Raw genomic sequence first — 22086 nt, 5'->3', positions numbered from 1 at the left:
ATAAAGCAAAAGGATGTGCAGGCTGCTCTTAAGATCATCCTTAAAATGTAAATTATCACTTACTGTCTTAACAACCCACGTCACTATCCTTCTGCACTAACACTGCTTTCTGTGCCCGTTTTTTAACACAGAGTTTTCTGGAGTTCAGCAAGACTCCTGACCTGGTATTCCCTTTCTTTCCCAAACATCCTGGTCCTGGGTCTCACGTGCACACAAACACTGGGCTCACGGCTGTGAGCTCTGCAACAGTCCTTTAAAGAGCATCCTTCACAGCCAGGGTGAAAACGCTGCTGAAACGGGTCAGGATTACCAACCAGCAGGCAAGACGAACCGTCTAAAGTTAGGTTTAGATTTTAAATCGAGCAGTGTGTTACAGCACTGCCGTCTGAGCTCCGGGCGAAGCGGTTCCTGCACAGCGCACCGCCGCTCGGGCGGAGCATCGCCGCAGCACCTGAGGGCAGCGCGGGAGGAGCCGGGGGGGCCCGGAGCGGGGCTGCAGCCCCCGGGCAGCGGCCCCAGGGGAGAGCGGGGCCGGGAGCCGCCTCGCCCCGCTTAGGAAGGGCGGGCGCGTGGCCCTGCCCGGCACGGCCCCTGCCCTGCCCTGCCCTGCCCTTGGGGGCGGAGGGCCGCGGACGCCTTTGCCTCCTCCCCGGCCGCGGCACACGGGAAGAGCAGGCGGCAGCCGGAGGAGCCCTACCCCAGCCCGGCCCCAGCCGCCGCCCGAGGATGCCGCCCGCCGCCACGCGGCCGCTGCCGCCGCCGCTGTTGCTGCTGCTGCTGCTGCCGGGGGCGCGTCCCGCCGCCCCGCCGCCCAGGTACCGCCCCATCCTGTCCCGTTCCGTCCCATCTCTCCGCGCCCCGCTCCGCGCGGCCCCGCGTCCACCGAGCGCCGCGGGCGCACCGGACCCACTGTGCGGAACGGCCCCGTGCGACAGCGGCGCCGTCCGACCCCACGTGCGCGGCTCTCCCGCGTCCCCTGCGGCACCGGCGCGTGGTGCCGAGCGCTCCTTGCCCTAGCACCGGCTGAGCCCCAGGAGCTGCCCGCGGGGCGGCTGGTGGCCCCGGGCTGTAGGAAACTGCCAGAGAGAGCTGCTTCGTGACAGGGCTAAGTTCAGAGCATCGCGGGGTGGAAAAGATGGGAATTAGTACTTCAGGCTTGTTAACAATTAGAATTACAATAGCAACTTTCTACTATGTATCGCCACCACCGTCTTGCGTAGCAGGACATAGGACCAGTCTGCAGGGCCAGGGCTACAGTCCGAGCCGTGCTTCCCCCCCCCCCCACAGAAGGCTGCTGAACTGCACACAGTGGCTCCAGTGGCATCGGGCAGGCAATGAAAAGCTTGTCTGATGTTACTGATGATTTTAAGTGTTCCAGCTTTGTTTTAAGGTTTCACACTGTCAGTGTCTCTTTGTTACTATGCAAGCAATAAATGAAGTATAGTTAAAATTGAAGCTCCATTTTTCCTGTCATCCTCAGGCCTACATTTACGTGTGGAGGAGTCGTATCGGGGGAGTCAGGGTTCATTGGGAGTGAAGGATTTCCAGGAGTGTACCCTCCAAACAGCAGATGTACCTGGAAAATCACGGTAAGAGTTTGTCATCTCACAGAGGCAGTGCTGAAGGCACTGAATTGCTGTTAACACCAGTGCTTCATAGTGGGTAAGAGATGCATGCGAAAATGAGCTCAGTAACTTGGAGGAGTTCAACTATCCAGATCTCTTTAGGGTGGCTCTAATATATATCTGATAAGAGTGGCAGGAGCATGCAGTAAAGAACAGACCTTATGCGTGATCGAATCAAAATTTCATTGGCTTCCACAGATATGTCCTAACTGTTTTAAAATCAACCCCCTTGATAGCAAACATGTATAGTTCTCACCAGCAGAGAAATCAGCAGTTAGATCAGAAGGGTTAAAGCAAAATTTTGAGGTGTAGACAGCGTAAAGTATCATGAAAAGCAAAACTCATTGGCAAGAAAATGCAGAAGTTTCAAGCAGAGATGAAAATACCATGAATGGGCTTGGCTGTAGCATGCTTGTAGTAGCACTGTTCTACCAGAAAGGACAACTGGAGCGCGTCATGCAGCAAAGCAAAAAGGAAGTGTTGTTACATTTACTGATGACCATGGAAAAGCATAGGGTATGACAGATTTTGATGCCAAGATGAGGCTGTAAGGCAGAGGTACTGTGCTTACAGACACTGCTAGGCAGCAAGGCCTGAACAGCTCAGTGTTGGATGCATCCTAATCTGCAGACTCAGAAAAAGAGATGTGAATAAACTGCTTTACTTTTCCTCACATCTGTACAAATGGAGCCTTACACATTTGCCCACCAAATTCCACACCCATCTTTTTATGCTCAGCTCGCTAAGAGCTCCTGTGACATTCATCCCTTGAATGTGGACTTTGCAAAAGAAAAAGAAGTATATAACAAGGTAGTCTTTGTGTTGAAGGGAGCAGTAAAGGCAGCCTTAGTTCAAAGCCTGCACTACGGGCTGGTGATGGCAGCTGAACAGGATGTTACAGGGTAATTGTCTCCTGCTACTATAGAGATGCTGACACAAAGAAAGAGGCATTGATCTGTTTACAGAGTTCGGTTGAAACTACTCTTGTACCAAATGAGTGATGTAATTTTAAACATTTTACCTGAAGGATGGCCATCAAGCTGCAACATCTGTTTTCTGCACCTTGAAGTTGCCTAATTATTAGGGCCGAGTTAAAGGTTACCTTTAATCTGTGAATCCAGACCAGTATGGTGTGAGATGTATGCTTGCAAATAGACTTGCTTCCTGTTGCTTGAAGAGGCTGGGATCTCAGCACTCAGTGTGGCCCACCTTGCAGTCTGAACAGCAGACACCAGTTCTGTTTGGAGTCATAGGAACACGCCTTAAATAGAAAAAAAAAAAAGTTAGTTTTCCAATATAAATCAGTATTAGATGTCCAAAAGTTCAACACTGTGTCTGAAGGAAAACAGTCATCTTGATGACAAGAGCATCGTTTTTGTTACCATTAAAACTTTCAGACTACAAGTGGAAGCAGTACTGAAGAAGCATTTACCCATGGATCCCTTGGAACTGCCTTTCGGTATCCATTGGGAGTAATGGGAGAACAGTTGGTTGTATTTAATGAGTTCATGGCATGGTTTCATGGCAGATTTAAAGCTGCTGTTGCCAACAAGGTGTGAGCACCCAGGTTAGCCTTGCAGGTGTGAGCAGCCTTACCACAGAGCCATAGCACTCCATCCTTACTGATCACGGGAGGGCACTCAGTGGCTCCTGGCTTTTCATCACCATCATCACTCTTACTTTGTGGCTGTGTTGTTGTTTGCTCCTGCTATTCTGGCTCATGTTGTCCTGCCCTCTGTAACTCACCCAAGGTCAGAGAAGGGCTGCACAACTGCAGTAGCTGAGGCTTTCGTGTGTCCCCACCTCGTTCAGCTCCAGTTGGACACTGTTCACTCTGCCAAGCAGATATTTTCCCCATGAATTGTGCAGAACCCTGTCTTTTGGAAGTGCAGGGGGGATTTAGGGAAGGTAAAGCCTATCAAACTGTGCAGCCTCAGTTTGTAAAAAGAGTGATTTTCCGAACTGAAGGAAAGTGGTACACTCAAGGATCTGGTTTACCAGAATTTAAACAAGAAATTCCTTTCACCAGATACCACTGAGGCTCAAAATAGTTTACAGTAGCAACCGATCAAGAAAGCAAGTTACACTGCAGTGAAGTACTATGCTTAGCTCTGTTAAGCTTCCTCATTTAGCATCTAACCTTGGAAGGTGATTGAGGCTCTTGCCTGTTTTACCCAATGGCTGTGAGCACCTTCCTGAAGCCTGCTGCCTCGTGCAGGATCAGGCCAGCCTGCAACGCTGGGGGAGATGTTGATTCACTTTCCATCTGGGGCTCAAGAAGCACGAAGCTGTGTTTCTTGACTAGAGGATCTCATCACCTAGAGAAAAAATTCCCAGCAAGGCAGTGACAGCTAATGCACTCTATAGAAGAAAGCCGTTTTAGAAAACGTTATGGGTAGTGCAGATAAAGCAACGTAGCAGTGCACCAGCTGAAATCCTTCCAACTGGTTTGCCGGAGCTAGAAGAGTCTCTCTAACTCAATTATGGTTCTGTTAGTTCAAGAGACTGGGACTTTTTCAGCTGGCTAAAGAAAACAGCTCCTCTATTCTAAGAGCTCTGAGAAGTGTTCAGCACATGCTTGTGGTTCTATTACAACCTTGGCAGACTACCCTGCAGCTTTCAGTTGGCTTTGCTAAAAAGTCATTTGTACAGCTATTTCCTTTTCTATAGCAATGTATATAGCTTTATCTAAAATATGTCACATACATTTACTTTTAATGCTCTGTAATCCTTCTTGGCTATCACCTCACATAACTGTGTCACACAGTCCAGCAATCTGGATTACTGTCCTGTGTTTTTCTGGCAGACTGCAGTTCTCTTAAGTCTCACAATTTTACGTGCAACAGTAATACTGAAGACTGTCAGAGTTACATAAGGTTGTGTTTTTATAGGTTCAGGAGCTGTCCTGGCAGGTCAATAAACAGGGTCTGAAAGTTTTGCTTATCAGGAAGGTTAGGAATCTGCCCTGGAAAACTGAAATACTTAAAACATTTTCTCTATGTTTTAAGCCTTCATTTTCCCATATAGATGTGCAGTTCCCTGTAGAGAATAGGCCTTTCCTCAAGGTTGTATGGACTGCAAATAAGTAGTTTAACAGAATCTGGTGGCTTGCCAGGGAGAGCAAACTGATAGGAATTTATTTGTTCTTTCTGGCTGGAGAAGATGGAACTAGGGAACAAGAGACTGGGCTGGAACTGTGGCTCATCTTCGGATATCATTCCAAATATCTTTCACATTCATTCTTGATAGAGACTACTACTACCTTTGGCTTGCAAATAACTGATGTGTTCTTCAGGTCTACCTGGGGCTGCTATGGCATAACATACAGTCAGCATTTTGGTATTAAACATTTACAATACAGATTTAAAAATAGGCCAAAATATTTTCTCAAAAGTATTTCAGTGTTTTTCACCAACAAATGATTATTTCCAAAGGAAATAATCTAAAACAAATAATTTGGAAGAGTGAGATGATTTGGGAATTCCCCTCAGAACTTGAAAGAGGGATGATGATGAAACAGCTCTGTTTTCAGTGAGAACAACAGGAAAGTACCTTCATTACTTTAAATGTAAGTGAACTTTAATTAACATAACATTAAACACCTGCAATGAATGATATTCAAAAAAGATCTAGTAATCTTATTTTGTGGTAGGTTTTATATATAAAATAATCATGCTTGTTCCAATAGGTTAATATCCTACATGGATGATTTATGAAAATTATGCTTTGGAACAACTTTCCCTAAAAATTCAGGGAGTGCTCTTTTTCTTCAGCCTTCAGTGGGAATAAGGCAAATTCATGAAAAGCAGAAGCATCCTTCACAGGAGTTCAGTATCATAATATCCAATCCTAAAGAAGTTCAGAGAGCCAAATAAGTGAAGCAAAGGACAGGTAAGGGTCAGTCACCCTCACTAAGACAAGGAGGGGCAGAAACTGTGGCTCTGCCATTGCAAGATACCAGTTGGATGGATAAAACAGAATAACAAGGCACACCCTGCAAGGGAGGCATCACATATTCTTCCTTTGACTTCTCTTTTTCTTTCATGTGAGCAGAGCTACAATTCCTTCCAATTCCTCCCCTGAGGTATCCCTTACCGCATCAGGCTCGGATGTGTCTCAAACAAAACTGAGTCATGCTGACCTCTGTTTTCTCCCCTGGGTTTTTCATGGAGCAATATTTTAAATGTCCAGGGATGAACACTGGCAGATTTTAACACGTTGGCTTTCAACGTTTTAAAAAGGAAATGGCAGAAATTAAAGAAAATTGTTGTTTTCCAAAAATGCGTGTATTCAGGGTGGGATTCCTTGGCAGTAGCTGCAAACTGGTGTGGCTGTTGCCAGAATGTGGAACTGTCATCATCTGTGCTCTTGTGTGTCATCTGGTCAGCCCACAAACTTTTAATTCCTTTAGCATGGTAGAACACATTTGTTATTTTTGTGAAGGACGACAAATATTATTTTAATAAGTAATGACAGTGATATATAAAGTAATGACATTAATATGTAACGTAACGACAGAAAGTAGTACCTGTTATTAAGGGACCCAGTTCACATAAATGTAAATAACTTTTCTTCCTAAATTCAGCTGAATGTGAGCAAGGTTATTCTGACAACTAAGGTCTGCAGAAGCTTCTCTGTAAACGTCCGTGACCATGGGGCTGAAAGACTTCTGCAGTGAACAGTCTAGGTCAAGATCAAGTAGGCTGAAAGCTAAAGACAATAAAAACTGTAACGAAATATATAACGTCATGAAGTGCAGTATAACATAGTCAGTGGTGAAGAAAGAAGGAAGTGTACAGCAGTGCGTAGAATTCCTTTTACCATGAAACATAAAACCTCAAGACTCAAGTGAATGGCAGGCTGGCAGTTCAGAGTTAGCTTTGCTGGACTCCTCTCTCTCTCTCAAGCACTGGTCAGCCCTATGTCCTGGTTCTCAATGCCACACCTGGAGCAGCACAAGGGACTGGGAAGCCTGGGGAAGCGTGTAAGTGCTTTGGAAAAAACAAAAATCCTCTTCCTTAACCCCAAACCAGCCAGCTCCTGCATTTCAGCTTCTTTCCCCAGACTTAAGAAGGGATCATGTTTCTTCGAAGAAGAAACTGAAGCTGAGAAAGTAGGGAAAATCTGATAGGCACCAAAAAAACTATTTTGATGGAGCAGCTCAACTTTCAGAAACAGTGAAAGGAAGAGGGGAAACTCATTAAAGATGAGTAAGTTGTAGCAAAACTGCAAGACATTGAAAGTATGTAGTGGGAAATGCTGGACAAAGAGCTTACCCTGCGTTAAATTAAAACATGGTGACTTTTAAAGGTCACCTGGTTCCTGTTGTACTAGGATAAAATTAAAAATAACAAGCATTCCAACTCCAAAAGAGCATGCTATTTTACACACAGCTGTTTACTACTTCTGAAAAAAGGATGCTTTTAACTGCCTAAATCTGACTTGATCTGACTAAGTTATAGCCAACATTTTTCTTTAGTCACGCAGAGTCTGTAGTATAACTGTAAATACCTTCAGTTCTTCTGACATGAATCCTACATTCTTCTCAGACTTTTCACTGTTAAAATGATGCATGCCCTAATGCCTCTCGGTGATCCAGACCAGGAGACAACAAATGCAATAACGAGAGGTTTAGTTACGAGATCAGCAATTAAAGAAGTCATATTGCTTTCACAGAAAATCTTACAAAATATCCCCTCATCTGTATTGGCCTCATGCTGAATAAATACACATGTGGGTTATTTTCCTGTACCAGCTACAGGGCTTGCTCATTTCAGTAGCATGAGAGCTAAACCTAACATCTGACCTTAACATTTTCTAAAACATAGTCATTGTGCTTTGGAATTTCTGGGTAAGATTAGATGAGTTCTGTGGTTTGATGTACTGGTAGTAGTAGTAATAACATGCGTCAGCACAGGAGAGCTGAATACATTTTTGGAGAGAACTTTGAACAAGGATTAAAGGAAAGTATTCTGACAGTATATTCTATGCAGCAGTGTGGATGCAGTGGGGGTCGTCAGCCAGCATGTATGTGTGCCCTGGGCAGATGCAATCAGCTTGTGCAGTCTGCCCTGCAGGATCAGTACTGGCACTGGACATGAAAGCAGCTGCACAAATGAATAACCTTAACATATAAGCAGCACATTTTTTCATTACTTTTGGTTATTGCTGCTTTTATTAGTCTCTTCTGTGGGTTAAGAAGTCATTTCCATCTATCCTCTTCCATCTGAAAGCATTTTTAACAACTGAGACTCATAGAATTCAAAGACTGTTTGACAATTCCATATTGAAACAGCTTAGGTCCAGTTTATCTCCAAGGGGTGTTTTAAAATGAGTCATTGTTAAGGAAGGAAAAGATTCACCAGCTCTTAAATGGGGTGGCATAAATATGGACCTACTGCAGATGTATTAAGTGTTTGTTATATATTTAAAGCAGAAATAGCAGTCTCGGTAAAACAGAACAGCTGCAATTACTTTAATTGGTAACCACTCTAGTGGACTATGAATTGAGCAAAGATAATTATGTTCTGCCTACCTGAGGTCCCTCTAAGCCTTAAAATACTTTTTCTCTCCTTTCTGTCCTGTTAAGTAGTATCGAGTGCCTGTTAGAATAGTTTGCACTTCTTGGTGTGCTGCTTATGCTCTTAAAAGCTTGCAACACTATCCCAGGGAATGTTCTCCTCCTTTGAGCTGTTACCCTCTCTTAATTTACATCCTTGTCAGTACTTCTTTCACAATGCCCACACGTACAGACATATGAGATGTACCTTCTCTGATGTTTTCTCAGATGCTTCAGGAAACAAAAATTTTGTGTACTGGGGACACCCACTAATGGCTCTTTGGAATTCTTTGTAGTTTTACACACACTTTCCAAATGTAAGTGCAGCCTTCAAGCTGAATGAACCCACTCCAATAGCTGACATTAGGGTTGTTCAGTAAAGTTTCCAGTTTCAGTTATAAATGTAAGCCATGCTAATAAATAAATAAATAAATAAATAAATAAATAAATAAATAAAATCATGTGAAACCTTATGACAGGTCAGCAACAGAAGGGCAGCCATTTCATTTCTTCAAAATTATAAATTGCTTGTTCCATATTTAAAAGAAACCACCCCCGTTCATGTCACCCCCTAGCCACACTTGGTGACAGATTACCGTGCATCAGGAGGAAGATAATGGCAGCTGAGATGGCCAGAGCTTTGGTTTTATAATTGTCCCAACGTGATGTTAAAAACCATTGTTTGGAGTGTAGTCGACAAAAAGAGCTTCACAGGCAAGAGTAGGAGGATGTGACAATATTCTCGCGCATAGATAGATATGTGCTGTCAGTCACACCTCAGGATCTCTCTCTCCCTTCCCCGCCCTGCAGGTGCCCGAAGGGAAAGTGGTGGTTCTTTCTTTTCGGTACTTAGACCTGGAAAGTGACAACTTGTGCCGCTACGATTTCGTGGATATATACAGCGGCCATGCCAGCGGACAGCGCATCGGAAGGTTCTGTGGAACAGTGAAACCAGGTGCCCTCGTATCCAGCAGCAATAAGATGCTGGTGCAGATGACTTCAGATGCTAATACTGCAGGAAGCGGATTTATTGCAAAGTTTTCTGCAGCAGAACCACATGAAAGAGGTAACTGACAGTTATGTATGTGCTGAAGACAAATTTAACCTTATGGAGAGCTACACTAATGCTTAAGATGCAGCGTCAGAGGCATTAAGAGTTGTGGTGCTCAGTGTATTCATTAATTAACTTGCTCAGCAAATTGCTGAGTACAATTGCTTACCCATAACAGCTAGTTAATCAGAGTAGTAAAGAGGACCAGCTGTATTTTAAGAGTTGCAGAAGGGCTGCATCTAGCAGCAGTATGGTAATAGCTTGTCAGTAAAATGGCAGATAAAATTCAGCATAGAAAAGTGTTCCAAATAAGGGAGAAAACATCCTAACTCACTATGCTACAACAGGCTCTGAATTGAGTATAGTGCTTACAAATGAGAACTTTGGCTTAAGATAGATGATAATAGAAAATAGGTAGTAGAAAACAATAGTTGAGAATCCAGTGTTCAATGGATATAAATAATAATAATAGTCAAAAACTTAATTTTTTGAAAATGATATAAAAATCAAGCTCTGCATGGATATCTTCATGGAACACAGTTCAGTGAGAGTATAGGAGATGGCTCTAAAGTCAGGACTGAAGTGGAGAAAACAAACAGGTAACAGAGCTACAGTTGCTTCCAAGTAAACAAAGCAAGTGGATTTAAAGGAAAGGATATGGCAGTTTTTCTCAGTGAGCTCCAAAGTGGTGGAGTGCTGTGCTAAGACACACTGAGGATTGTAAACTTCATTGGTTTAAAAAAATATATGAAAGAAAAATATATTAGGAATGAATGAAGGCAAAGGCATTAGTTTTTGCTCAGAGATGACAGGGAGGATGTATCACTGCACTCTTGCCCTGCCAGCTGACTCTTCTTGGAAGCTTTTGCTACTAGCACAAAGCAGACTAGGCAGAGCTTTGGGCTGATGCAGATGATGGTAACTTCAGTAGTTACGCCAACCACTGTGTTGGTAAGTTGTGAAAGATGTTATTAGGCAACCGTAACAAGATGAAATCACTTTTATAAAGACTCAGTCTTATTATAAATAAGGATTACATACCTGGTGCTGGTCTGTACATCGGGGAGACGTGGAGGAAAGCGCCTGCTCGTGGTAGGCTCTCCACAGGGCACAGCTCTCTCAGGGAACACCTCTAGCTCCACATGGGTCTGAGGGCTGAGCGCTGCTGTTCACAGGGCTGCTGCTCCCTTTCCCTTTCTTTCTCTTCTTCTCTACCTATGGCATTTTATGCTCCTTTTTCATAGTATTTCCTTTCAGGAGCCACCAGCATGCTGTTGGGCCCAGCTGTGTGGCACTGGAGCTGCTGGAACTGGCAGTGCCCAGCATGGCACAGCTCCAGCATCTCCTCACATAGCCCCAAGGCCCCACCAGCATCTGGGCACCAGCACAGCAAGGTCAGCTTGTCATCTGAGTCACCCACAGTATAACACGCACAGTGTGCTGTACTTCCAGGTGACCAGTACTGTGGGGGACGACTGGAGAAGCCATCTGGCTCCTTCCAAACACCCAACTGGCCGGAGCGGGACTACCCAGCAGGCGTCACGTGCTCGTGGCACATCGTGGCCCCCAAGAACCAGGTAACATTCCCCACACCTCCCTCCCCACGTGAAACTTGAAGTCAGGGATGTGCAGAGTGCAGGCCCACTTGCTCTTCAGCTGCACTCACCTTTCTTGTATGATGTGGGGCAGCTGAGAGAACACAAGAACTGCAGAACGCACACTCTCACGCACACTGATAGATTCCCCTGTATGCAACTTTCAGAGCATCTAAGACCAGTGAGGCTTTTAAAGACGATTTTGTTAATCAGCAAAACATCATGCAAATTAAGCTAGAGGAAGTGATCATCTCAGGACCAGACATGATAACGATGGTGATGAATGTTCAGCTTAAGTCTCACACTATTTGTAGCACGTTCAGTTTTACTTCAGTTTGTTATTGAGGTAACCAGGCAGAGCTTGTTCAACTTATTAAAAGCAGAAATTATTATTGATTCTGCTGACATTATAGGGAATATATTCAGATGAGCCTTGCACAGGGATCTTCAATGTAGGTTTCTTTACTTTTGTCTTGCTTTATATTTTGAAGGCTTCATCTCTTAACATGCTTAGTTAGCCAGATGCCCTCAGAGTGCACGCTCCAATTTTGCTAAGACCAAAATAGAGCTGAGAGCAGAGAAAGAGTTTGTTTGCCACCATTAGCCACACATGGCTAGAACATGTTGTTCCCTGTGCTGTAGAGCTCATCTGCATCCCAGCTTCACATTTTCTGCTTGTTGCTGAGCCATCTGCTCTGTAACTTGGCACAAAGTCAGCAATCTTGGTCACCAAGCCCATTGTTAGTTTGCTTTTCTTATCTCCAGCTTCTCATATTCTTCTTTTTGTAAAGAAAACTACTCTTAATCACCTGTTAATGACCACGATCTCCTAAATAAAAATTGAGAAAAAAATATTTTATAGAATATTAATGTCGTATTTTGAACTATTTGCTGTAGAGAGGCTACATGGATTAAAATATCAAATCCAAATTAAGTGGATTGAGAAATGTATCATTATAGACAGCAAAAATAGTTTAGTATCTCATCTGAAGAGGCCACTTACTGTAAGAAGCACAAACAAATTTTGGATATCACACCCTTGCTAAATTACTTGCACTTTCCCTGCAGCTAATAGAATTGAAGTTTGAGAAGTTTGATGTGGAGAGAGACAACTACTGCAGATATGACTATGTTGCAGTGTTTAATGGTGGGGAAATCAATGATGCTAAAAGAATTGGGAAGTATTGTGGAGACAGTCCACCAGCGTAAGTAACTTTCTATGATTATGAACTTCACAGCACTATGTATTGCTTTGCTAACAGTTCTGTACTTGTTTTTTGAAAGACTTTTTGTTTTCTTTCCCTTATTATGACATTTTCAACCTTCAATTGCAGTTCTAGGAGTTACTTAATATCTTGCCTCTCCCCAGGTTTTTCCTTTTCCCTTGTGTGTCTCTGACTGTCCCTGGCTGCAATCCAAGTTCTGTCCTATCCCTCAAACCTCAGTAGAGCACTCTCTAACGACACCCATACTAATGCTATTGATATTAGTATGTACATATAACACCAGTATTAATGCTAGCTGAACACTAGCATCTGTTCTGATTACAGATAGACAACTGCAAGGATCCAGCTGAACTCCCTAGTCCCTTGGCTCTTCACTCTGTTTCATTCTACCCTCTTTCACAATTCCACTCCCTTCGTGGCACATGAACATGCTGGGTAACACCATAGGCTTTCAGCAGCTTTGTTGCCAAATTGCTGATGCCACACCCAGAAAACATCCCTAACCCATCCAAACCCCCATCTCATCCAGAATACCCCAACATCACCTCTCTGGCTCTGCCTCCTCACAAGAAACACCCCCATAACCCAGCTAAAGGCACCACCATTATATAAATAAGTCTGGCAACAGTGGATCATAATTAAAAAGACATACATTTTCTTGTGTGAGGCTAGTTATTTTTAGCTTTTTTTTTTTCTTACATCCTACCTCTTCCATGAAGAGTAGCTTTATAGAATGAAGAGGATTTATTTTTTTTCCAAGAATACAAGGTAGTAAAAAAAATAGTCTGTTCACATACTTACATGGATTTAAGTCTCAGAAGTGACAGCTAGTTTGACTCCCAAGAGCAACTAACTGTGGCACAGGGGAAGGAGGTGCATGCCTCAGTTTTCCTAAGGACAGCGTGCTGGGCTGCGATTTACTGTGAGGTTTTTGCAGTTTTGGCTGGTTGTTTTTCTAAGGTTACACTGTGTATCCTCCAGAGACAAGAGGGTAGGCAGACATTCTGCAGAACTCTTAACAGACTTCTCCATGCAACAGCTTCACTCCCTCTTGCTGTTTTTGATCATTACCTAATAGCAGGACAGTCCTAGAAATAAAGAGAATAAAAGAGAATAAGCTTAGCCTCACAGAAATTTATTAGAACTTTGGTAAGGATTTAATTAAGAGTATGTAGGGTTGCACCTGAAATATAGTCTTCAGTTTCCTTCAGCCACCTTAAGCTTTTGGCGTTAAACCCTTCAAAGTTTCCATTTGGAAAAGATGTGTGTTTTCAGCTTAAGTTTAGTACAGCCTTCTTGTAGCTCAGTTAAATACTGAAATATGAAAAGGTACTGATGCTACAGTGCTACTGGTCAAACATTCTTTAGATGCTGGGTACTTCAGGCCATTAAAACAATGCAAGAGACTATGTTTGAGCCATAGTTACATACATAATCACTTCCTTGTTTGCAGGAAGAACTTCACTAGCAGTAGTAAAACTGTCTTTAAATATTGCCTTCAACAGGAAAGTTGTGAGATGCAGGGAGACTGTGCAAGACAGTTAGTATTAAGGAGTCCACAAGGCAAGAGCACAATCAGAGTCTCATTTCACTCTCTATAATAAGTTGTGACATTTCAGACCTTTTCCAGCTCAGGTAAGAACTGAACTCCACAAGATTTTCTCCTTCCCTTGATTCTCAGAAGGCAGCTGTAAACAACACTCCTTAAAAATGAAGCTGGTGGCCTCCAGTCCCTGGAATGTAGTTGTTTCCTTCCAGCTAAGACCTAGGCCAGCTGCATAAGTACATTTCGAACCATCGGGTTCTGGTCTTGGCTGACAAGGCAGTTCAAAATAAAGAAGTGCCAGTTAATCCCGGAGAGGTGGCCAGAAGTAGCTTCCTAAACCACCTCTCAGCTGTGGCTCAGCATCTATCCCTGCAGCAGGTCAAAGCTGTGCCTTGGTCTGCCAAAGTTCTAGTGGGCTTCAAAACATAGACATTTTAGTATGGACTTTGTGCAACAGGCAAATAAGGGCAGAAGTCTGGGCTCAGACCCAGGCCACATAGCTTAGAGATGAGATTTCCTGCTACAGAATGTTAGAAGTGTACTGACAGCCAATTTTAGGACAGCAGTGCATACTAACCCGATCCAATACAGAGCTTGAACACTGTCACTTTCCCTTGCAGAGGAAAATATAGACAATTTATGTATTCAGTGATAAGGAAGAAGTGTGTCTCTTGGGGGTTTTCCACTGGCTGCAAAATGCTCACCACAGTTTACCATAAAAAACTAAGGACTAAACCCCTGTAGTAAAAGAAAAGAACGATGGTGTGTAAACTGAATAATGAAGGAAGCCTTCTATAAATAGTATTAGTTGCTTGTCTAACACAACAATTATGCAAGTTGAAACTCATTAACGAGCAGTTACAAATAATGTAACATAGCATTCTGTGACAGAAACAGTATACTTAAGAAGTATGAATACAGTGAATATCATTAAGTCATTTGATGGTTACAGAGATGAACCCAGATCCAGCTGTAGACCAGCAAGCATAGAATGTAACCATATATCTGATTCCTTATTACAATTAGTATGAAATATAAGTGAATAGTACACATAATAATCACATTTTATTAGGAGAAATAATGGCTGAGAACTGAACAACAACAAAAACAGCTCCTGAGATAAGGTAAATTGGTTAACATGGTATGACATTTTAAAAAAATACACAGGTCAAATTTTTCAGATTCTTTGTTTTTTTTATTTCTAGTGTTCAGCAAGCAGAACAAAGCTTTCCTACAGCTGGCAAGCAGTCTCCTAATTCCAAAGTCTTTATCAGTGCTGTGGTAAGAGAATTACAGCCTGTGCATTTACCACAGCAACTGTAAACGTACAGAATTTCAGATAATTATGTACTTCTGTTTATGTCAGATTCAGCCCCTAGTGAGCCAACTTCTGAAATACCCGCTAAAAAGGAAAAGGAAAAGAAAGGAGTTATCACAAGTTTTTACAGGTATAAGGTGTATAAAGTGTTAAGAAGAAGAATTTCTGCCCAAAGCTCTCAAATACTATCAGAAACCCTGAAAATAATCAAGTCAGTCATTTTAGTGAAAATACATCTTACAACCATTTTCTACTTTCTCCTCTCGAGTTCCATTTGCCTCTATATTCATTTTTCTTCTTCTTTCCAAACAATGTAGCCTTGCTTGAAAAATACTGCTGTTAACAGATATTAATCAGTATTGAGACAAGGGCTGTGGAATGCTTAAGAGAATGAGCAATGTGCTCCTTGGCTAGACTTGCATGCCATACAATTTTCTCTAGCACTAGTCTTCACAAAGTCTATATCCAAAAGCAGTTAGCATCACAGTAGATGCTCCAAGTTTATGAACTAAAAACGAATACATCGACAAGCACTTGTTTATGACATTTCAAATCCTAACAGAACAACACCACTAGCTCTGTAAGGCCTCACTAATAGAAATCCAATCTTTGGCTAAATACAGCTGCACAGAAGTAGTGACAACCCAAAATATTTTAGTGGCTTTATTGAAGAATTTCAGAGTCCCACATCACATTCATTTCCATCAATCTTTCCAGGTATGTAATATACTTTCAATTAAACAAAAATGAACTAAAACCCATAAACATGTATTCAACTGTGCTACCTACTGGGGATTCCTTTAACATATTTTCTCGCTGTGTTAACCTATCCCCATAGAATGAATTTAAAGATATTTATACTGACATAACCTCAGGAATCAAATTTTTCATGATTCAACAGAATGAGTTTCAAAGTCACAGCATCAGTGTCTAACATACTAGCAAAAGGAACATGTATTTCAGTAGTAGTCTGGGGGCAGACACTGCATTTACATCAACAATAAATACAAAGCACAATCTGTTTTCTTTTTTGGGGAGGAGAATGCTATTAATTTTTTTTTTTTTGGTTTGACATTAAAACTAATGGAAGTTGTTTTGTTCTTTTATTCCAGGCCTATTCTATCTGAGAAAAATGAACTGTTCATTCAGTTTTTATCTGATTTAAGTTTAACAGCTGATGGCTTTATTGGCCATTATAGATTTAGACCAAAAAAGTTACCCACAACTACAGTTCCACCTACTACAACAGTCCCTGCTACATCAAGTAAGTTCTTTGGCTTTGATTCAAAAACTTAATTTATTCCAGGAGGAGAGGGATAGGAAAAATGTAACAAAGAAGTATATTAAAATCAGTTTTGTGGTTTGTTAGTGCTTAAAATGCCGAGAGAGTTAATTAAAAATTAATATACTCAAGAGAGCACATAGAATCTACTTAATAATATTAACAGGAAATTTCTCCACTTCACTGTAACAGTTCCTCACTTCAGATAAGAGAATATTATTGTATCTTCTCAGTTTTTTGGACAGCTGATGATCTTTTACCAAATTCCACAGAATAATGAGCAATTATTATTTTTTCTTTATAGGAAGGTCCACATATTTCAATATATAGTTTTATTAAAAAAAAAAGGTCTTCCAGACAAGTTAATATGTCAAAGTGTGGCCATATTTCTCTTCATCAAGTTATTAAGATTAAGCACCATTGCTATTTAAGCCATCTGAGACCTCTTCACATTTTCTAAACATCCTATCAACATGACCCTCTTTCAGAATTGTGTTTATTCAAAAAAATTCAGGGGCAGAAATTTATAACAAAATATGTCACACCAAAAATAAGTTCCTTTTATATTTGAGACGAAACAGCACATGTGAAAGATCAAAGGAGGATTTCTCTGAAGGCCTTGCCAGAACTACCTCATTACTGAGGTACTGAAGGGATAAAGTCTTACAGTTTCTATAAGCTGAGTGAGAGGTTTAAGATACAGTTATAGCACAAAACCAAATTATTTATGATGTTTTGCAACACAACCTAATTTGTACTTAAAATACATTAGAAGTCAGGACAGTTATGGCTTTCCAGTGGAAAACCAAGAAACTGTGGTGCTTAAATACTAAAGATACTTAAAATAGATGAAAATAAGCATCATAAAAATGAAATCATAGTAACTGTGAATCATTCTGATGGAACTGATAGTTTGTTAATAAATAATTCAGCTCTTTTTCATTATAAAGCACTTCTTAAAAGTTGTTACTTCTAACACTTGGTCTCAGTTAATCCAGGCTGTCACCTGTCTCGTGCTGCAACCTTTCTAAAGAGCCCTCTTGAATACCAAATGAAGATCCCACGAAGATGAAACAAAACAAAAAAAACAACAAAATTCCCATATCAATACACATGGTTCAAGTATTAAACTTGAGATTCAAAAGGCAAAAAAACAAATATGAAGATCTTCTAACCTGCACTGAAGACAAAATTTCAGCGTCATTCATTTGCATTTTAGAAATATTCATAAAAAGAGACAGTTTGTACCATTAAAAGAGAAGTAGAAAAATATATTATAACTAGTTGGAAAATTAGCCTGAAGCTCTTCTTCAGAAAGAACAGACTGAGTAAGACTTGTCCAAAATACTTCGTTGTAAAGAAGAAAAGCAAATATATTCTTCACAAACAATTTAGGGCATGTTTTTCTTTACATTAAATGCCTTTATATGTTGTCAGGGTTTATTATAGCTTTTATTCTCTCCATCTCTCATCTCAAAATTTCCAATAATCTGAATAAAGTACAGAGACTGTTAATGTCCACTCCAATGAGAGGCAGGAAAGGAGAGAGGGGGAGGAGTGTATTTACTTGTCTTTAAACAAAGCACTCAGCTTCAGAATGGAAATGTAAATCAGTGTCAGGTAGCTGTTGCCTCTAATATTACATTCTTCACATATTTTATTGTGTTTCAAAATGCCATCTGTCAACATTATGCAGTACTACGTCATGAAGCAATGCAAAAAATTTAGAGAAAAATATAGGAATTTGAACTCTGCTCTCTTTCACCACAGTACAGTAATTTCAGGTACCAGTCCACCCACTCTCTCTGAAGGAAGCATTACTGTAATATTCTAAGACTTTAAATGTACTACTAGGGCTCTAGGGCAATAAGCAACAACACTAAGAACTTCCACTTTTAATATCATACAACAATCAAATGTAAATGTTCTGTAAAAAAAATCCCACTGTTTAACACCATTAATACACAAATGTAGCTGAATCACATGGAAAGAAGACTCAAGGTGATGGCAGGAAAAGGGAATATCATTACTGTGTTACTCATCCCTTGCATGACCAAATCTAGTTAATGTGTTTATGTTTTTAAGCATACTGCTTGCATTTATTTCAAAATATCTTTCAATTTCTTCTTTGTTCTTCAAAGTTTCAAAACCTACAGTTGCCCTGTGCCAGCAAAAGTGTAAGAGGAGTGGGACTCTAGAAAGCAATTATTGTTCAAGCAATTTTGGTAAGAAAGTGAAGTTTGTTTCTTTTTAATTAATCGTCACTTGGAAATGTATGTTTACACTGCTGGGCATTTTACCAGATGTAGTTATGAATGATAATTATTATACTGGTGATAGTTTTACATCCTCTTACATGTGCATCTGACACGTCCATCACTCAAAATATAGTTGATTCTCCAAAAGAGGCACTGCATGTACGACAGAAACGAGTGCTCAATCTAAAAAGCGTATCATTAAATACAGGTCAGTCTCCAATAGGGAGTACAGATTCAATTGCTGTGTTGTCATCTCATTTGTCTGTCATCACTGAATAGACATTTTATGCCATACTTGCTGACTATTTCACAGTTCAGTCTACAGATTTCCAAATTATTTTTAAACTTTAGAAGTGTGGAAGATAAAAGCAGTGCTTTCACTACTTGTGCACAAATCACTGATAAAGAAGGTTGTGTTTGTTGTATATTTGGATGACATTAGTTGTTTGATTTCTTATGTCTCAGAGGCATGTCCCAAATTAATACTGGGAACTTTTTTAATCCCTTATAACATTTATTACCTTATAACATCTTTGATGGAACAGCTTTCATCCTCTCACAACTTAAAATAACATAATAATAATCTAATTCTCTCTAATTTTATAACTAAACCCATGAGTTTGGAAGCAGTCTACCAGCTTTATATCATACTGATCATTCTGCTAGAAAAACAGTTTAGGGCTGTGACTGTATCCTGAAACAGGATGGAGTCACTGCAGCATGACCTCCTCACCACTCGACCACCAGCCTTGTTCAGTTCACAACCAGTACAGGCTGGCCCGAGATCAGAACAAGCAAGAAGCAAAAAATCCTACTGACCATACCTCACCTGTTGTGGTTGACAGTCACTGACACGATACAAAACTTGTTTTTTCTCCTTTGGCATTGGGGTAATAAATCACTTTCATTCTCACCTCTTGCCAGAGTGCTGATGACACCCAACTTTGCAGTATTGTTTGCACCATTGTTAAGAGCAAATATGCTTATTCAGTTTCTGTAGTCTAATTGTTTATAAAAAATATTTTAAAATGTATCAAATGTCATTTCTTCTAGTAATAACTGGAACTGTCATCTCAACAACAACACGGGCTGGAAGCTTGCATGCAACAATATCAATCATTAATGTATACAAGGAGGGAAACCTAGCAATACAACAAGCAGGAAAGAATATGAGTGCTAAGATTATTGTAGTATGTAAGCAATGCCCACTCATCAGAAGAGGTAAGTACAGCCAAATAACTGCTTTGTGTTTTTGTAGAAGACAACAGTTTTGAAAACGTCTGTTTCAAATACAACCACAAAAATTAGTAGAATTACAGTAACTGATTCTACAATCAGCCACTAGTATTACGTAGAATAAATTTAAACTACAAGAACTTAGTGGTTTATACTGCATTCTTAAATTTTACCTACAAAGTATTAGGCTTACTTAAATCAAGGGACTTTGAAAAGCTGTTTCAAAAACTCACATGATATAAAGTAAAAGCTGATTTTGTTCTCTCAAATGAAACTCAGTTCTGTTTTGTTTTTCCATGTATGTATTTCAGATCATACACAGTTATTCAGAATGGAAAAAGAATAACATGCTAGACTTGAAAGAGCAGTATGTCACAGCAAATGAAAATTTAACAACTTCTGGTGCTTCTCTCCTGTACACCTTTACTGTACCATACTAAGCCCATTTGACATCTGCAAACAGCTAGTATATTTTATGGCTATCAGTTACATAGAGTAGATTTCCAGTTAAACATAAAAAAGGCTACTTATATGATATTGTAAGAAACTGACCTCTCATTAAAGTAACTAAGCAAAAAATGAAACAGTCAGCTCTGTTTCCTGAGTAAACAGGTAGAACAGGAGAACACAGGCAGAGCCATAGCAGGAAACAGTCAAAATAATCTAATAAACATCCAAAAAGACCCCACTGCTGCTGGTACTTAAGCATATCACTCCTAAGCGGGCAGTATCAAAGTGAGCAATCCTTGTAAGAAACTTGCTTTTACTTTTATCTTTGGTTCTTTAGATAGTAAACATTTTTCTGGGGTAGAATAGTATCCTTGGTGGAACAAACTGTCTCCTTTTAGGCAGACTGGCTCCAAATCACACACTTCAGTTTATCTACCTAAATAATCTACCTCTGAATTATTTAATAGCCATTACTAATATCTAAACTTCCTACATTTCCATTTGCTCCCCTATCTCATGACTATTTCCTGCCTGAGGCCTTGCGGATCTCTAACTCTTCTAAGCAATGCAAATTCTCAAATCCATCTGATTGCCTCAAAGCCAGCACTTACACACACCACACCTGCCTTGCTTATTGGACTGCCACTCTATATTCCTAGAATATGTTTATGTCCTTGGGGAAGGAAAAGAGAATGAAAACACTAAAGAGCATTACACTACAAGCTGAGCATATGAGAAAATATCCAAAAATTAATGAGACACATTCCTCTCTGGATGTTAGAAATTAATTGATCCAGTGTTTATTCTGCATTTCTAATGTTTGTCAGCTTATTTGTCGATCTCTACTTAATAAACATCTGCAATATATTTAGCCATACAGTAGATTCCTATTTAGCCATGAACCTTCTTGATTTTTATATAAATGTATTTCATTACATTAGCACAACAAAGATAGATAAGGAAGTATATATATGCCTTGGGTAGGAAGGAAAACATGGTAAAGACACTGGTGACAGAATATAGACCACAGAGAACTCTGCTTACCCAACCATGTCTTGGACATTGGCTCTGTAATATCATACTTTCTTTTGTAGGTTTGAATTACATCATCATGGGCCAGGCAGAAGAAGACGGCAGAGGCAAAATCTTTCCGAACAGCTTTGTCATGAGTTTTAAGACTAAGAACCAAAAGATCACGAATGCCTTGAAAAACAAAACATGTTATAACTAAACTCTGCACCTGCATTCTATCATTGCTCTTGGAAAGTAATTTTCACTTAGTTTAAGTCATGAAAACACAGTCATCAACAGTAAGACCCTTTCCAACCTTTCTTCCATCCCAACCACCAAAGCACAATCCTGACACAAAATGGCACCAATTACAAATCCTAAATCATAAAGTTGAAGATTTGCAGCACAGCCATCTGATCTGAAACATACCAAATTCCAGTTAATTGGAAGCTGTTAATTTATAATTGTCCATTTTGTAAGGAGTATATATGTAAAATAAGAATTTTAAGTGCAATATTTATAGTAACTCACTTTAACACTGCTTTTTCTCTTGTTTTATTACATAGATTCTTGCATTATCATCTGTGCTTAATAAAATATTTTAAGATTAAATCATAAACCAACTAGTTATTCATTACCTATAAAGTAGTGCAGGCTAAAGACAGAAGCCTTTCCTTTATTATCATTATTTACATGTTTTTGATGTTCTGGGTCTCACACAGTATGACTGACACTATACCCTCTGGAAGATTAAGGGACTGAATGCTCTTCCATGGAAGCCAGTGAATCACTGATTTAACTAGGACCTGCATTTATTTTTCAACAAATTAGACTTAACTGTTCAACAGCACCATTCTTTTCTCTACTTATGACCATGCTATACTAAGTAATGTCACTATTAAGTCCTGTAAAGTAATTGTGGAAGAGGA

At 40.3% G+C, this 22086-nt stretch overlaps 1 protein-coding gene across 1 annotated transcript; it reads left to right on the top strand.

The window, feature by feature from the left end:
• The first annotated feature begins 670 nt into the window (after positions 1-670).
• On the top strand, positions 671-21836 carry PCOLCE2 (procollagen C-endopeptidase enhancer 2). The gene is made up of 9 exons (XM_065748578.1): positions 671-815; positions 1481-1589; positions 8995-9250; positions 10688-10812; positions 11899-12035; positions 16033-16184; positions 18344-18427; positions 19514-19681; positions 21241-21836. Exons 1-9 carry the CDS (start codon positions 727-729, stop codon positions 21375-21377), a joined length of 1257 nt encoding a protein of 418 aa, XP_065604650.1. The 5' UTR covers positions 671-726; the 3' UTR covers positions 21378-21836.
• The last annotated feature ends 250 nt before the right edge of the window (positions 21837-22086 follow it).

Source organism: Cyrtonyx montezumae, unplaced genomic scaffold (assembly GCF_038088225.1).
Source record: "Cyrtonyx montezumae isolate F1298 unplaced genomic scaffold, pur_monq_1.0 scaffold_5, whole genome shotgun sequence".
In the NCBI taxonomy this organism is placed as follows: domain Eukaryota; kingdom Metazoa; phylum Chordata; class Aves; order Galliformes; family Odontophoridae; genus Cyrtonyx; species Cyrtonyx montezumae.
The sequence above is the reverse complement of the archived record's forward strand: the minus strand, read 5'-3'. Positions and strand labels throughout refer to the sequence as shown.

Coding starts and splice junctions, on each gene's coding strand:
- PCOLCE2 (XM_065748578.1), top strand. CDS start 727: ATGCCGCCCGCCGCCACGCGGCCGCTGCCGCCGCCGCTGTTGCTGCTG. Junction 16,185..18,343: donor AACAGTCCCTGCTACATCAA/GTAAGTTCTTTG, acceptor TGTTCTTCAAAG/TTTCAAAACCTACAGTTGCC. Junction 19,682..21,240: donor ATGCCCACTCATCAGAAGAG/GTAAGTACAGCC, acceptor TTTCTTTTGTAG/GTTTGAATTACATCATCATG.